The 15965-nt window shown below is 44.4% G+C and overlaps 5 protein-coding genes across 8 annotated transcripts in view; 4 read left to right on the forward strand and 1 right to left on the reverse strand.

Moving 5' to 3' along the window:
• Positions 1–15965, forward strand: part of LOC125771304 (alpha-protein kinase 1-like) — a 64140-nt gene that overhangs the window by 29667 nt on the left and 18508 nt on the right. For 3 of the 4 annotated variants that reach the window (XM_049441815.1, XM_049441813.1, XM_049441814.1), the window contains exons 3-6: positions 11549–11750; positions 11995–12052; positions 12629–12789; positions 12895–13534. In XM_049441815.1, the coding sequence (XP_049297772.1) occupies positions 11549–11750; positions 11995–12052; positions 12629–12789; positions 12895–13534 (1061 nt within the window). The remainder of the gene's footprint in view (positions 1–11548; positions 11751–11994; positions 12053–12628; positions 12790–12894; positions 13535–15965) is intronic. The other variant, XM_049441816.1, reaches the window with a different exon arrangement.
• Positions 3660–4967, forward strand: LOC125771363 (uncharacterized). The gene is made up of 3 exons (XM_049441905.1): positions 3660–4115; positions 4204–4443; positions 4532–4967. The coding sequence occupies exons 1-3, from the start codon at positions 3986–3988 to the stop codon at positions 4684–4686; spliced, it is 525 nt and encodes a 174-aa protein (XP_049297862.1). The 5' UTR covers positions 3660–3985; the 3' UTR covers positions 4687–4967.
• Positions 4972–5999, reverse strand: LOC125771360 (uncharacterized). Its single transcript, XM_049441903.1, has 4 exons — positions 5743–5999; positions 5583–5674; positions 5378–5519; positions 4972–5305 (listed from the first exon to the last, which is right to left on the reverse strand). The coding sequence occupies exons 1-4, from the start codon at positions 5855–5857 to the stop codon at positions 5127–5129; spliced, it is 528 nt and encodes a 175-aa protein (XP_049297860.1). The 5' UTR covers positions 5858–5999; the 3' UTR covers positions 4972–5126.
• Positions 6924–8486, forward strand: LOC125771366 (uncharacterized). The gene is made up of 3 exons (XM_049441909.1): positions 6924–7659; positions 7893–8123; positions 8195–8486. Exons 1-3 carry the CDS (start codon positions 7530–7532, stop codon positions 8338–8340), a joined length of 507 nt encoding a protein of 168 aa, XP_049297866.1. The 5' UTR covers positions 6924–7529; the 3' UTR covers positions 8341–8486.
• On the forward strand, positions 8840–10350 carry LOC125771367 (uncharacterized). The gene is made up of 4 exons (XM_049441910.1): positions 8840–9053; positions 9158–9249; positions 9347–9491; positions 9575–10350. The coding sequence occupies exons 1-4, from the start codon at positions 8918–8920 to the stop codon at positions 9697–9699; spliced, it is 498 nt and encodes a 165-aa protein (XP_049297867.1). The 5' UTR covers positions 8840–8917; the 3' UTR covers positions 9700–10350.

Below are 15965 nucleotides of genomic sequence, written 5' to 3' on the forward strand. Positions count from 1 at the left end.
AAAGAAACATGCAAAAAGGAGGACGCCTCCTTGTACTCCACACACTTCCACTATTATTCGCCCCATTCGAATCTGCCGAGCTAGAGCGGGTGCGTCCGTGGAATGTAAAGACTTTGATTAAAGTTCCCAGTGCTTTGGCTCGTAAAGCGTAGAATGTGCGCGGGCAAAGCATGCATTGTTCGGTGCAGAAAATTTGAGTTCTTTAAAACCGACCGTAAAACGTGGAAGCAACGATACGAGGAGAGGATGTTGAACTGGCTTCCTTCTTAAGATTGAGCAACACATAAAAAAAATGTACATCATACCGGACAGGAGACGTCGAGCACACGCTTCCATGCGGAGAAGACACACCGGTTGTGCTACATCAACGGAGACACGAACAGGAAACGCTATTATCGTTTGTGATGCATGTACGGGATCAGGAACTCAGGGTATGAAAAAAAAACGAAGCCCAAAGGAAGATGACTCCCGCTTCCTGTGTGGAACGCAAGCACTAGCGGTGAAGCATTTCTGCATGCATGTATGCATAGTTTATGGGTGAACAAGATGCATCCTGCTACGCTTGACAATGCCGATGACAGTAGCTAGGGAGCGCGTTTGGCCAAGCCAGTCCTCTTAAAAGTGGACTGCAGCAGAACCAGGAGGGCAAGTCCGGGCAATGGGAGGAAGGTGTTTGAGTTCCGGTACGTTGGAATCGGCACGAACTCCCCGACGCGTCACGCCCTCTTTTAGCAGCGAGAAAAGGGTATAACATTAACTGGAGATGGTCACACTGGCGCCATCTGGAGGATTACCATCCTACTCTTGACGTACTGTTTTTGGGGACCTTCCCAGATTTACTAGGTTACATCCACCATCCAAGCGTGGAAGGTGTTCGGCAAATATTAGTGGACGGTTTATTTGGGACATATCCTACCCGTGGCCTGGGATGAGAAGTTATGCCCGTTTCGCGCTAGACTGACGGGCGATTCTATTTATAGTGTGCGATACTAAATTATATTACATTTTATAGAGCCAAACCAATAAAAAAGGCGAACTCGTAAATCATGTCCTACATTTGGGATCCTTATTTTCGAATTGAACAGCTAGAAGTTGTTCTGCTTAACGATTTTATGTACCATGGTTGCAATTCTTCTTCAACAATATATGATATACGATTCGATTGGGCGGCTATCATCATCGTCTGCTTGAAGTCATTTCCTCGCTGAAAGAATATGTAATGGTACTCAACGGGCACCGAGCGCATCGTCTCCAGCACATTTCGCCCGTACCCGCATCAGGACATCGAGAATGCGTGTCGTACATTCCACATCCACAAGCACGAGCGTAAGTGCCCCGATAGACTTTCAAGTGACCGCATTTGAAGAACTGTGTCTCGGGGAATGGTGTCGGGTTACAGAAACAACAACACTTGCACCATGGTCACGTTTCAAGTTTACATCACACACTAGCCCAAGATATTTGAAAATGGTAACCACGGTAAATCGGAAGACGGGAGCGGTTCCGTTTGCTGATGGGGTGGCACACCGTTCGAGTACCAAGTTGGTTTGGAATTTCTCAAACCTCCCTTGCTGGGCGCAAGTTGCCCGATGAGATCAATACTCAATACTTCTCTTCTGTTACTGATGGTTTGATCCTGAACCCAGGAATTTACCACACATCATTGACTGGGCACTTATGAAGGTATATTAAACGTCATTACTATTTGCTCAACTCGGTCTTGTCTTAGCCTGTGTTAGCTTGTTCCGGTCTGTGTTTGACGTGTGAGAATTGCAATCAGTCACCTAGAAGCTATCCGTTTCTGCGCATCGATTGCATCATAGAAGTTTCCTGCGTGTGTACTTTGTGTCCTGGAAACTTCACAGAAGATTATAACGCGAATTCATCGCTTTGCCAACTAGCTTTCCAAACTTCTGACGATAGAGGGTTCGTAATGTTTGCTTCAAGATGAGAAGGATAAGCTGTTTAAACTTACACGAAGTTTCACATTAAAATCGATTTCAAATCGAGCAGCACTGCGACTAAATAATGATTGATGGAATGTTTAAATTCGACGGACGTTTTTTCTGTTGCTGAAGAATCAATACCTTGCGGCTATTTCTTCAATAAACTATCCAAAAGCGAGTAACTATTTTTACAAACCCCTCAACCGTGTCGTCGAAATATCCTTCGGGGAAGGCACAGTATCGTTCTATCAGGACACATGAAACGATTGATACCAACCGAGATACCGGATACATGAAAAATTGATGTTCTTGCATCGTTCGACGAACTGGCCATTTGTCAGGTTTACAACGGTATTAGACGAGGGCTTCGGTTTTTTGGGAAAAAACAACATTCCAACAGATGGATGATTCGGATTAGGAGAAAAAAGAAGATACACCTTACCTTTTCAATGTATCAACCTACTCCGATGGACCTGCCCGTAGGATAAATGATCTATGGCTACGAGTGGGACTGGTCGGCAGCATATGACTTAGTAACACCTGTCAGTTGGGATAGTAACGTATGTTTTTATTTGGTTTCTATCGTTTTGGAGAGTGTTCAATCCAACTTCGATATGTCTGATCGGTTGAAAAGGTCGATAAAAGTGGGCGTGTGTCGACTATGAAAAAATGGTTGTCAAATATTAACTCTAAAAACACATTTTCTAATATGAATAACCAGACTTGAAGTATAATTTGACTTCTATCTAAGAATACATCCCACGGCTCGTGGTCCAATGACGTTTTTGCAACTATCACACGCCCTTCCTATCTCGCACATTCTATCCTTCTGTGCTGTTAAGATTCCATTGAATCTAAACATTACCCAGAACCACATTGGTACGTCACATCAAACAACTTCTTTGCTCCGAGAGAATTACTCGTTCATTATCGCTTCTTTTCGCCGCTTTCTAACCACCCCTCGTAATAGCCCCCGATCACTCATGTAAATGTTTCTTATCAACATCAAAGATCGGGTAACAAATTTCATAGCCGCTTTGTGTATCGCAACCTCAACTTCCGATGGATGGCGAGCGTCGTGAGTGCGTGATGAATGAGGCGGAAATGAATTGCCCATTCCAACAGGTGTCCTCGAGGCATGGGCATGAATATGAGCGTGAAATTATGGCACTCCAGAGGTCTTACCCACCCTAAAACCCGCGCCCAGTTACCCGCCAAATACTTTCTCTAATTTGGAGTGTAATGGCCGTCATTTCCTTGCCCGTCATTTCACCTGGAGTGAGGTATGATTTACATATCTTAACGACGGCATCGATGGTAACTAATTAAGGGTTGGTATTTTCACTAAGCAGCATTTCTTTAGTGCAGCTTACCTTTTCAATACTCTGGGCCCGACATTTGGAGGGATTATTTTAATACGTTCGCTGGAACGCTTGTTATTTTTATGTGTGATTTTTTATCACACTTCAGTGTTTCACTTTTACCGTCCTAAGAGATAATGATGCTCTGCTGTTCATTGGCATCAAGTAAGAGGATAAACATGACACTGCTAATATTCCGTCTCTAATCTGTTTTAGAAACAAAAGCGATTAAAAATATGAATAAATTAAAATTATAAAATAATTATATAAAACTTGTAGATAAGTGGATGATGGTGCAGTAGAATCAGTCTAATCATGTGTCGCTATTTGCTTTGCTGGATAAGACGCCAACGAGAGTATGCTGATGTGTGATACCGAAGGCTCTTCCGCTTTCTCGGTCAAGATCAATACGAAACGTTTTCGCCCACTTTCACAAGCAGTCATCCAATGCTACACACAATAACTCCAAACGCGGGAGAGGAGGAACCTTATCAGCAAGCTGACCTCCGCACTGCTCGTCGGCCGAATCCAACAAAACACACTCGGAATGTGATTATTCGTCCGTTAGTGCTTGTAGTGCGCAGTGTGCGGCGCTCCTTGGGAAACAAAACTATTGTGCTATAAAAAGAAAATCACTTTTAAATACAAACTTTGCCTTAGCGCTTTGCCAAAACAAAAATGGAGCGATATTTACGATTTTACATAAAATTTCAAGGATACATGATCGGTGGTTTCACACTGCTGTTGTCGATATTATTAACGTTTGTGATATTCGAATCGAACGAAATGTACTATCCGATGGAGTTTTGTAAGTTGTCTAGTGTTCAGTTGTTGCAAAATTCCTCCCAGCGCAAAGTCTAATCCTTTTTGTCCATATTTTGGCATTGCCGGTGTAGATTATAACTTCCGCTTCATGGGCAGTACGGCGCTAGTGCTGGGAATATTCTGGTTTATAGCTGCAGTGGCCTTCCTGTACGGTGTACATCGGGAAATCAAGCAATGTTTGCTACCATTCGCGCTGCTGTATCTGCTCGATTTGTTTCTGCTTGCCATCAGGGATATTGTGATGATTTGGCACGATCGTCGCTGGTACACGATGGTGTTTGTGAACATACCGTCGTTAATAGCAGTGCTGTGTAAGTGTCAGCCAGTGTTACATTCTAAGCTGCTTTGTTGCTCCCTACCTATTGCAAGCATATTAACATGAAAGCCTTCATTTTGCAGACATCACTTGCTACTTGTTCATGACGCTGATCGCTCTGGCTCGTTTGTTTAGCACCGATCCGAAGCCGCAAGCGGGTGATAATTTTGTACGGTTCAACAACGGCATCACGAACCCAGTCGCAATGGAAGAGGAAGCTGCGCTGGTGGCGGAATAACCAGCGCCCCTTTCGCTATGCTCGCTTGCGTTTGTTTCTGTGGTGTGTGCTATCAATGTATTGTGTATGCTTAGCTCAAACTCATGTATCAGTAGTTATAGTCTAATCTTTCATGTTCCCGCGTTATCATCGTGTAGAAAGCTTTGTTTGTGATTGATTCTATAGAACTGTTTAGTTTAAATAACAAATGAGCCACATTTCCTGATAATGCACCGAGTGTCGTTTGTCATACACCAAAACTATTATAATTTTAGTAATAAAGTGCATAAAGTGCTATCATACATGTTGTATTGTATTCAGTTCAGGATAATTTATTAGAAAGGTAACTTTGCCATTGTTTTAGAAATAATATCTTCTAACATAGTGTAACTTGCTACCAGGCAGTATGGTGTAGACTGGTTCGCCTATACTTTGCCTTTTAGTTTAATGTTTGTCACAAGTTACACGACTGGTATTGCATGGTTTGTCGAATTGCTGCTTGTATTGGCCTGATTCTCCTCTACACCGATCGTTTCGTTTCGATCGAAGCGCACAAATCCTTCGCTTCGCTGAGAATCAATGGGGTCCACCGTAAAAAGGCGATGTAACGCGAACAAACTTGCAAAGACGTACGGTATAACTGAAAGACAAATATCGTCATTATACTAACAAACCCCGTTACTGAACTCTCCGCTAGCAAATTAGTACTTACTTAACGTAGCGATAAATATTTTTAGTGTTATTATTTCTATAAAAATCCCACGAATTATCATGAGGTAAAATTCACGCAGCACCAGCAACGAGAGATCCAATCCGAACACGGCCAGATAGGGGAATATGAAGCGTTTGTCTTCCTGCAGTAGAAATAGGAACACATCAGAATATATTTATGTTTAGCATTTGCGCTCCGTTCTTACCTTCTGTATAGCAATTATCAAACACAGAACGGCTACGGCCCAGGTAAAACCAAATATTGTTGCCACGGGGCCACCGAATCGTAGGTTTTCAACTAAAAGTAAAGTAACAACACATTAGTCATGGCGTTAGAGGTGATATAAACGCACGGACGCTACTTACTTTCATTCGCGTTATGTTCCGACATCGCCGGTGTGATCACAACCACCATCGTCAGCGTGAACACGACGATCATGTACGCTTGATATTTGATGAACCATCGCAAATATCTATCCATTGTGAATTCAGCAGTGCACTGCGCACACGAATAAACAACGTCCGAGGTCCGGAAATCTGGATTAAATCATTATTACCGGTACTTTCGGCGGCTGCAATTCATCGCGATCGTACGGAACGTCAGTATCGCTCTATTAACAACAACAAAATGATCAACCAATGCCCAAGGGCTGACATTTCAACGAGCGAAAGACTGCAAACCGGCAAATAGCGGTGGTTCGAAAACTTAAGATCGAGTCGAGATCTTATACGAATGCGAAACAAATGAAACGATGAAATGTTTCATGAAACATTTGAAATGTTTCACAAATGGCGTGCGTGCGTGATCTCGTGTTGCGATCGTGTTGCGTTGAGTTGGTAATCTGTACAAAATAAGATTCTGCGAAGCATCACTTGATAATGATCTCCACTCACAGAGTGGTACTCTACTTAATCGTCACCCTGTCCATTCTTCATCAACATTGGTCACAAATCGTTATTCTCTGCTTCATATGTGGAAATAATGAGTTGTTCACTATTTTATTTGTCAAGAGCGATGCACGCGATCGTAATTTTAACGACTTTGGCAATGGTTATTTAAAATAGAACAGCTTATTCCCTTCGTCATCTCAAGGTACTCTATCTTTTGTGTTTGTACCACGATCAGATCAGATAAGATCTTGTATTTTCTTCTTATTTTCTTTTAATAATAGTCACATTTTTATGTTAGTTGTTCAATGAAATGGAAAAAAGTAACATTGAAAACAAGTGTGAAAGAAGTGACAAAGAAAAATAGATCCTATTTTATATAGAGCCGTTCCCAGCAGCATAACATGTACCATGTGTAGTGAGTGTGGACAACTCTACCACAACTTCACACAATTCTTGTCACCTTGTCGCTATCGGCAAGAGCAACATGATTTCTATCGAAGGGAACCAACGTACCCATATGATCCCGACAACGATCGCTAGTCTCGCGAGTCGTCGCATTTGACGCGTATTTGCTTATCGCATCGTCCGCGTCTTTCTACCGTTACATTGCGCGGCGGTACCGAGATCAGGTTCCCATCACACCTCTTCCACCCTAACGGTGATTGTATGCGTGTGCGTGCACGGCCATGCACATGTTTTGCCTGTTCTGACGTCTGTGACGCGCGATACCCCAAATTCCACACCGGTGCGCCACGGGCGGGTGCCACTTGTTGGGAATGTCGGGAAGATTTTCAGTGTGCATACGGCCGAGGTACTCGCACCCAGGTCGTGTGGCGTTTTGTCGTCATCACATCCACACAGTGCGTCGGGTCCTCGAAAACGACGGTACTAGTATTGGTGGTTGCTTCGTACACTGATCCGGATTATCGCGCGCGCTCACAGCACACCCGAGGGCCGTTATGTTGACCATGCCGTTTGCCAGTAGGCAGCGAGAGCTTGACCGTCTCAAACGAGTTTCCCGAGTCTCGACTTAGTGTGCGTGCGTGTGTGCTTGATCGTGATCGGGTATATCGGGTCCCTGCCGCATCATCCCACTGCAATCGACTCCCTTCACTAGTCGTGCCACAGTCGCTCGCCAGTTCCCAGCCAGAGAACAATCGATTCCCTGGAGTGGGTCTACTTATACGTGCGTAGAAGTAAGATTGTACGGTGTTTAGACATCTCGCAGACGAAGAGTCCCAAAGTCATCGACAAAAAGTACCATGGAACGACCCCTAAGACGCTACGTCAAGTCCCACGGGTATGCAATCGCCATATCTGCCCTGTTTTTCGGATGCATCTATGTCGCCAGTATTCTCAACAAAGATCAGCTGAGTCGTACCGCAAGCGAATGTAAGTGAGCAAACGAGACGCAATCGAATTCCTCGTAGCACCTCAATCCACCTTCCAAGGTGGCTTCATCGAGCGTGTCGATTGTTAGTTATTTTTAGTTGTAATAATTTGAGACCGTTTTGGTGAGTGTATTTTGTTTTGCGTTTACCTTTCCCATTTTAAAAAACAATCGACTACGGTGATGTCTTCTGTGCCGCACCCGTTTACCCAACAACAAAAAAAACCCCACGCAGACGCTTTCTTTCGCTCACGACCACTCGAACAGTTGATCTTTTCGATCGCATGGATCATCGCGGGGTTGATCTTCCTGCTGGGGTTGATCTGCGAACGTAAGGAAACGATCTTTCCGTTCTCCACCATCTTTCTGGTCGAGTGGAGCCTCATTCTGGTGCAGCTGGTCAGCAAGTTGGAGCATCGTCATCTGCTCGAGGTGTTACTATCGGCCGAAGCAGCTGTGTTTCTACGTAAGATACCTGACTATCGATTCGATCGACGTGGGTCTTAATTTGGGTTTGTTCTTTGTTACCCGATACAGTGGTGCCGATGTACGTGGGATACACACTGGTCATACTTTATCGTGCGTTTGACAGCCAGTGCAAAGATGAGGAAGATATTGAACAGCAGGCACGACGTCCGGTGAAGTTCTTTTTCGGTGAAGACCCCGACGATACCTACAGCTAAAGAAGGATGTCCAACCAAGTGATTAGTTTTAAGGTTAATTCTAAAAAGTAGATCTACTTTAATTTATGAATAGCGAAAGTGTGATGTGTGAGGCAAGAAACAAAACAAGAAATACTAAAATTGTCCTGGTGAAATACGACCTTTTTTCACTTCTTGCCTTCATTGTTCGGTAGCTTCTGGGACATTTGCTATCTCGGAGCACGAAAACCATCCTGCCTCAATGGCGTGAATAACATTCTGATGACGTAAATCGATTTACTACTTATCAATCGTACCACAATTCTTCCATTTTCTGATTAATCATCAAGAATCGTTTCCGTTCGTTGCCGGGGAACACTTGCGTGAGGTTGAAAGAATCTGGTCGCTCGTACGTGTCCCGGGAAAATGAACCCATCGGCCGTAAACAAGTGATAAGGATGGTTCTAGGATTGATGAACGAAACACTATCTACCGCTTCTGGTACCGAACCGTCACGAGAAACAGCACCGAACTGGAATCGGTATCAGTTTCCCGCCGAACGCCATCAGCGAACGTTGGAAGGGAATTAGAAGCACCACGGTGTGCGGCTCTCTACGGCATGGAGTCTAAGTTTGGTGTGTACATAAAGTTTAACGGCTGCCTTATAGTGTTAATAGTCGGGTTTCATGTAATTGTAAACGCACATCGATGGATCGTACAGTTGCAGAACTGGAACGAGTATCACTTTCTGGAGGGTGAGAATTAGTGAAGATGGCCTGAGCCGGAAGAGTGATGGTTTAATTTGAAAACGCAAAAACAATAAAAACTGTCCGGTATTATTTTTCATTGCATCATCCAGGTCTTGAAATGCGCAATCATCCCGCCGTAGATGGAGTGTTTCAGATTATGTGGATTATTGCTGTAACGGCGCTCTATCAGGCGCTCTGGCTGGTATGTGTGGTATAGGGAACTGTCAATCCCCGGGGGCCTATCCCCCCGGGGGTGAGTTCGATTTGCATGGCTTACGAGCGTGGTTTATGATTGACAGGAAGTGGAACTGTTGCTGTACCCGATCGGATTCGTAATCGGTCTGGAGACACTCATTATTGGTGTCGGAGACGTGATCAAACGATGGAATGATGATGCTGAGGATTGCTTCCTGCGCAGAGGTCAAGATGCACTCTGGTTCTTCGGTAAGCTGTCCAAGTCACATTGCGACGCCATGCTGGTTTGCCACGTTCACGATTGTCGTTCTTCTATCTATATTCCATCCCAGCTGTACTGTTCTACTTTTACTACACGTTATACATCCTGAAGAAGCTGTTTCGATCAGATGATCGTAAATTAACACCAAGATCAGTGGACAATCATCCAGCATACCCATTAGTAAGGGTACACTAAGAAGGGGGAAAAATATGTATACTCCCTTTCCTGGACAACTCAATTGACAGCCTTCTGTCCGTAATGGCAAGCTCGTGTACCACGCGAGCCATCTTTATCGGTAAACTGTTTGTTTACGTTTTAGTAAACGTTATACCCTAGGCTGCTGCTGCCCCCAACTATGGACGAGGGCTACAAACGCTAGACTCAGAGGAGTCACGAACGGTGGACGTAGGCCGGGAGAGACAAAAGCTGACTGTTGTTGTTGACCTTGCACGACGTCTCGTTATCGGATGAAAGCATCAATGTTTACAAGCACCAAAATTATCGGCACTGTTCATTGATGAGACATTGACGGTTTTGAAGAATTGTGTTGTGCTGGTGCTTCTATGACGATGACGTGGACGTTACCTTTATCTTTGCAGTTGACCCTTTTGCAATGAAGTAGTAAGGTTGTTGGCTGTCATGTGCATGAGCTGGTTGTGATTGACTTGAGTGTGTCAAGGTGTCACATTGCAACGGCTCCCGGGTGTTAGGTAAAAGTTGTATTGATTTATTGTTTCGGCAAACTGCTTCAGACAACATAGTTTGATCCTACTTAAAACGTTTCGGGTGCCTATATTGTGATCGAAGTGAAAGAATCGAAAAATTAAAGCTAACCTTTTATAATTAGTTGTATTGTGCAATTATTCTTTTTATTTAATGATGACAGTTAAAATACGTTTCTAACAAAAGCTCATAGATTGACATCATAATTGAAGAGTATTAGAAAAACACTCTTATCTACGAAGTTCGAACCATGTTCATCGTTAATTCGTTTCAATTCCTATTCTAAGAAACCCCAAACTGTGTCAGTCGTTTCATGAAACAGCCTTCGGCGACAATTTTGTGGTAATGTAACAAATTCTAGCAAGTTGAACATGTGCTACGTAGCGACAATTTTCGTGTGAAAGGAAAACATTTTGAAAAAACGTGTTTTCTATTATATGCTATTTGCAAAATGATAGAATATCACATTGAGGATATTATCAAAGCAACTACTAACATATGTTAAGCTATAAGCTAAGCTATATAGCTTAGAGAAAAAAATGATTTTATATTGAGAAATTCGTTAAAGCACTCCACCATTTTCAGAACTTTTGTATTCGTTGAACAATGTCGTATGACATTACACCAATTTAAATCACTCACAAAAATGTGTTTTCATGTCCCAAAAAAAAAAGAGAAGCTAAACAAAAATCCTTCGGCCATGTTGGAAATGTTACTGTGTCCTGGTGAACTCGGTATCAGTAACGCTGCTGTTAACTTTTACCGGATTTGCATCGGATTTCAAGTACGAGGTTTGACATTTTCCTACACACGATATAGCGTAACCACCACATCTCGGAACGATGATGGGATAATGTACGAAAATGAGGATATGGTTTGCCGGGCAACTTGTGTAGCGGAGCATGTGGAGCAAACCCCCAAATTCGATTACCAACCAGTAACACTCTGTTTGTAACACAGAGTCACTTCGCTGGAAAGGGCAAAGGTCAACAGTAGTGGCGTTGTGCGCGATTCTGTGTGGGAGTTGAACAAAGTGTTCACTGTCCAAAAAATCGATGAAAACCGAGGCACATCGAAATTATGTGACCTTTACTTTACCACCGAAACACACCGAAATTCTACCAGTTACATCCACCAGGGATCCCGATGCGGGGGAGCACACGGGGAGCGAGCAATCATTTATATTGTTTCTGCATCGTTCCGGTTGTCACTGTCATTTGAGGTTTTTTTTATATTATATTGATATTATTTTGCTCTTAAATTAATCTTTATTCCCTTTTCTTTCCATCCATCCAAACAATGTTTTACTTTTCCGAAAAAGTAGAGGATGCCGAAGCGGACGAAGAGGACGGACAGAATGGCCGGAGTGACGACCGGAGCGACCGGGGTGATCGGGGTGACCTCAACGGCGAAAAGGAGAAGCTCGACGAGGACCATTCGCTACGGGACGACGGTTCGCCGGAACCTCCGAATGGAGAAATTGTGTCAATACTCCGCAAAAATGGATCCCTGCTCCAGAGCCAGTAAGTATGCGGATGCCATTTCAGGCGGAAACGGGAAAGAAATTTGTTGAAATAAAAACACAAGACGAGGCAGAGCGGCGGGGACGATTTTCCAGACACCAATCATCGAACCGGGTGCTTTTTTGCTTATTTCCCTCATCTTTTTTCTTCTGCGGCGCCTTTCCCAACACCACGGACATGATGAAATTGCAAACGATGCTCTCTGCCGACCCCGCCATTCGGTTCCCTCGTCGACACTCCACAGGGAAATATCCTCCAGCCAACAGAACTTCTTCCGAATGCTGGATCAGAAGATCGAAGAGGTAGGTTTTTTTTTGTTGTGTTGGTTTGGAAATTGAATTGTTTCGTTCGTACCACGCGTAACAACGCATATATTTTCCTTCGCATGTGTGTGTTTGTGTGTTGCCTTTTGTTTGTGTTCCATTTTGTCCGATCGACGCAACATGTGAGCTTTGGTCGGTGACGATGTCCTTCCGCCGTATAGGCGCGGTGCGCGCCTAAAGACGGTCCTGCACTTGTTGGTCGAAAGACGCCGAACTTCGGTGCAAAGAGTAATTGAGTTTGGAATCCAATCAATTCTGTTTATAGTTGTTTGTATGGGCTTTTATACGGCACTGCGTGTTGTTCGAGTGAGTGCTGGATCGAGAGAGAGGTTGGATGTAAGGATGTGTGCTTTTGTTTTTTTCGGGGGGGATGGATAGATGAAGACTGTAGATTTCGGATTCCAGGTATTGCGATGAATCATTTCCTACCATTTGCTGTCTAAAACATTCACGTTTCCGGTAAACGTTTATTCTATAAGATGAAGTGTTACGGCGAAAGCAGGTTAACGAACTTGTTTTTTTTTGTTTGTTCTTTCCCTGGATGGGTCTTTGTAGGGCCCAGATTACGATTCGAGCAGTGAAACGGAGCAAGCGCTGGAAGAGGCCCGCCTGAATGCGCTGGTGCAGCACTGGGAGTCGGCCAGCTTGACCACGTCGATGTGTTCTTCCACCAGTCGGTCCCTGCAGGGTACGCCGGTCCGACAGGTACCGCTCAGGTAAGCGACACCCGGGCCACCCCATATCCGGCGTTTTTCGCAGCTTTTCGTACATTCGGCCGAAACAACGCGACGTGTATGTAACGCTTAGAATCGAAATTGCAGACAGCCTCCACTGAGGCCGCCGTTCCAGCAACCGCTCAGTGCCGAGCTGTTGTCCCAGCAGCAACTGCTGCTCAAGCAACAGCACCATCATCTACACCAGCAGCAACAGCACCAACAGCAGCAGCATCTACAGCAACAGCAACAGCTGATCCAGCATCAGCAGCAGCAGCTACACAACCTTCAACAGCAGCAGCAGCAGCAACACAGTCTCCAAACGGCACAAGGTTCCCAGTCACAACAGCAGCAGCCAATTCTGCACCCGAACCTCAGCATCGGCATGAACAGTCCGAAGCGGATAATCGCCACGGGTAATGCGGTAAGTGTCGGCGGTATGCCCCTCGGGGGCGATGGTCCCAGCCAACGGCAGCTGCTTTCGCAATCGATCATCCATCAGAACTATGGTGTGATACAGCCGTCCCAGACGACGCCTCAGCTGCGTCCAAGCTCAGGTCGCACACTACCCTCGCCGGTTCAGTGCTTGCAAATGTCCTACTACCAGCAGCAGCAACAACAAAACCAACAACAACAACAGCAACAACAGCAAGCCCAATCCCTTAGTCAACAATTCCAGCAGCAGCAATCGTTACCTCCACATTCTACGACGTCCTACTACAATGACATTCTGCGACATCCGATGCAGGTGAGTGGTCAAACATTTAAAAACACATTATTTTGTTAATAGAGCTCTAATACGGATTATGGCAGGATAGGAGTAAGTTGACAGATATGGTCATATCTTCTTGAAGATACAGACAAGGAGTCTCCTTAACACTAAACTTCTTTCTCATAATGTCTTAGTCACCTTTAGTGGTGGAATCATTTGACCATGAAAGGCATAAGTGACGTGCGAACATTTTAAAGCTTCTGTAGCTGTCAAACACCTCTTATGACAGGACAATGCCTATGGATATGACAGATATGTTTGAGAGAATGAACACACATAAAAAGATTTGAATGCCGTATAGAGAAGGGCAATGGTTCGGGAGTGATGGACGTTACAATTTAAAATTGCTTCTCCGAATTGCTCAATTCAATTTTCTTTACGATGAAAGGTAAAGAAAATAACGCAAGATGAGTTATAAGCCCATTGCTCAATAAAATTCAGCCGTACTTATTAAATTAAAAGAGATTCCAGAACAGGGAAAAAAGTCTACCCGGTTTCATAATTCTTCCCGAAACTGCCTGGAGAGTCATTAAAATGGAAGGAAGAAAAAACTTCTGAAAAAAGTATTTATGAACGGTAATGTTTTCTGGTACAAGAAGGACCCTTCCCAACAAGCCAACATCTTTCCGCTCTTCCGCACATCTACAGGAAGAAAACTTTAGCTTTTTGTTGTTGTCGTGTCGGGGGTTTTTCGTTTTGTTTTGTTGTTGGTTCATTTTGCTATAATGCTATCAGCCAGCGGTCCATTTATCAGTTACCTTTTGGCAGTGAAACAGAGCCGCCGTTCGGAAACTCTCCCACGCAGCAGCTAGTAGATCATCTGCCCCTAGTTGTGAGGGTAAACTTTCGTTTATTCGCCATTTTCCACCACCCCGGGGGGTGCTAGCGATGTGCTGTGTTACCTTTTTTTTCGCGGCAGTGTCTATTTTTCTCATACAGAACCTCGTTCACACGCTTGCAAATGGAACACCAGCGGGCGTTGATGGTGAAGGGGGTACGTAGAACAAAAAAAAGAACAAGGTGTGGTAATGTTTTCAACTACGTTAGCGTGCTCCACCAACTTGCCGTATCAGTTGGCGAGCATCTGCCCCAGGAACACACTGTGTCGGCACGCAAACAGTTTTCCCTCTGCAGGTGGTGTCAGTGGCTAGGAAATTATACTCGGCAAATCGGTGGAAGGGAAATCGGCGTGGTTGCGTGTCTACCGGGGCAACAGGTAATCTTGGATGGGACCTGATTAGAGACATTATCATCACTTACAAGCTTCTAGATCGTTTGTACTGTTAGATTTTGCCACTAGAGCGTGAACCTTCTACGATCAAACCAAACAAACACCACACTCTCGCTCTCTCTCCAGCAGATCGCGCCCATTCATAATCCTCTTTCAGAACTCAGTTTTCACCCCGCCACTAGAGGAAACTGCTCAAATTTCCAAAACTGTAAGTAAGCCACTTTTAACGCGAGTCTTCAATTACCTTGCAAATGGAGCATGTGCGGCGCTTTTTGCGGGAGTTTACCCCCTTTTGGGAGGGACGCGCACATTCACCGGATGTGCATGTAATATTTCTTTTAGTCCCAACTTTCCTATTCGCAGATAGATACACAAACCATTCAAGCAAAAAAAAAAAAATAGAAGGAGAATTTAAAACTCTTCCAACCTGCCCTCTACTAAGCTGCTAGCCACACTCCACTCCGGGAGAAATAACGTTTCATTTTTCATGTGGCGTTTGTTAATGCGCGCGCAAACAAGCAAATCGGATGAACGGCGGATGGGGTTTGGGAAGGAAGAAAAAGAATAATATGGCAACATAACGTATCGTTTGTTTTCCACTTCTCCGATTGTATGTTATATTTTTTCCACCCGCCCGGGTACGACCGACACGTCCTTGCTATTTGCGCCGTGTTCCCGCGCTTATTGTTGTACATGTTTGTATCAACAGTGCTCTGTATAGCCGCGTGTTTCCTGCACCGCGTGTGTCTCTTTCATCGTTTATTTATCTATTTTATTATTTGGCTTCGGGTGCACTTTATGTTCATGACCTTTAGCGTTCGAAATTTTTCGCTCTCAAATTACCGACGCGGTTAGGATGGCTTTTCGTTTGAAAGGCAAGTAGGCACCGATAGGGATTTAAACATGTGTACTGCGTTATTCTTCGCTCTATGGGGAAATCGGAATAGGTAAAGGGAGGGGGGGGGGGGGGGGGGTTTGCGTCACTATTCGCTAACTAGTACTGGCCACAGAGGGAATGTGATTATCAAACTCAATGTATCAACTATAATACGCACAACTTTAACCATCCTTGCATGTCACACTTCTTCTCAAACTCTTTTCCGCACAATTTGTGGCGTGCACCTAATCTGAAACCTCTTCTTCATTTAACGTCACGTTACTACCAACAGTGTAACG

Source organism: Anopheles funestus, chromosome 3RL (assembly GCF_943734845.2).
Source record: "Anopheles funestus chromosome 3RL, idAnoFuneDA-416_04, whole genome shotgun sequence".
NCBI lineage: Eukaryota > Metazoa > Arthropoda > Insecta > Diptera > Culicidae > Anopheles > Anopheles funestus.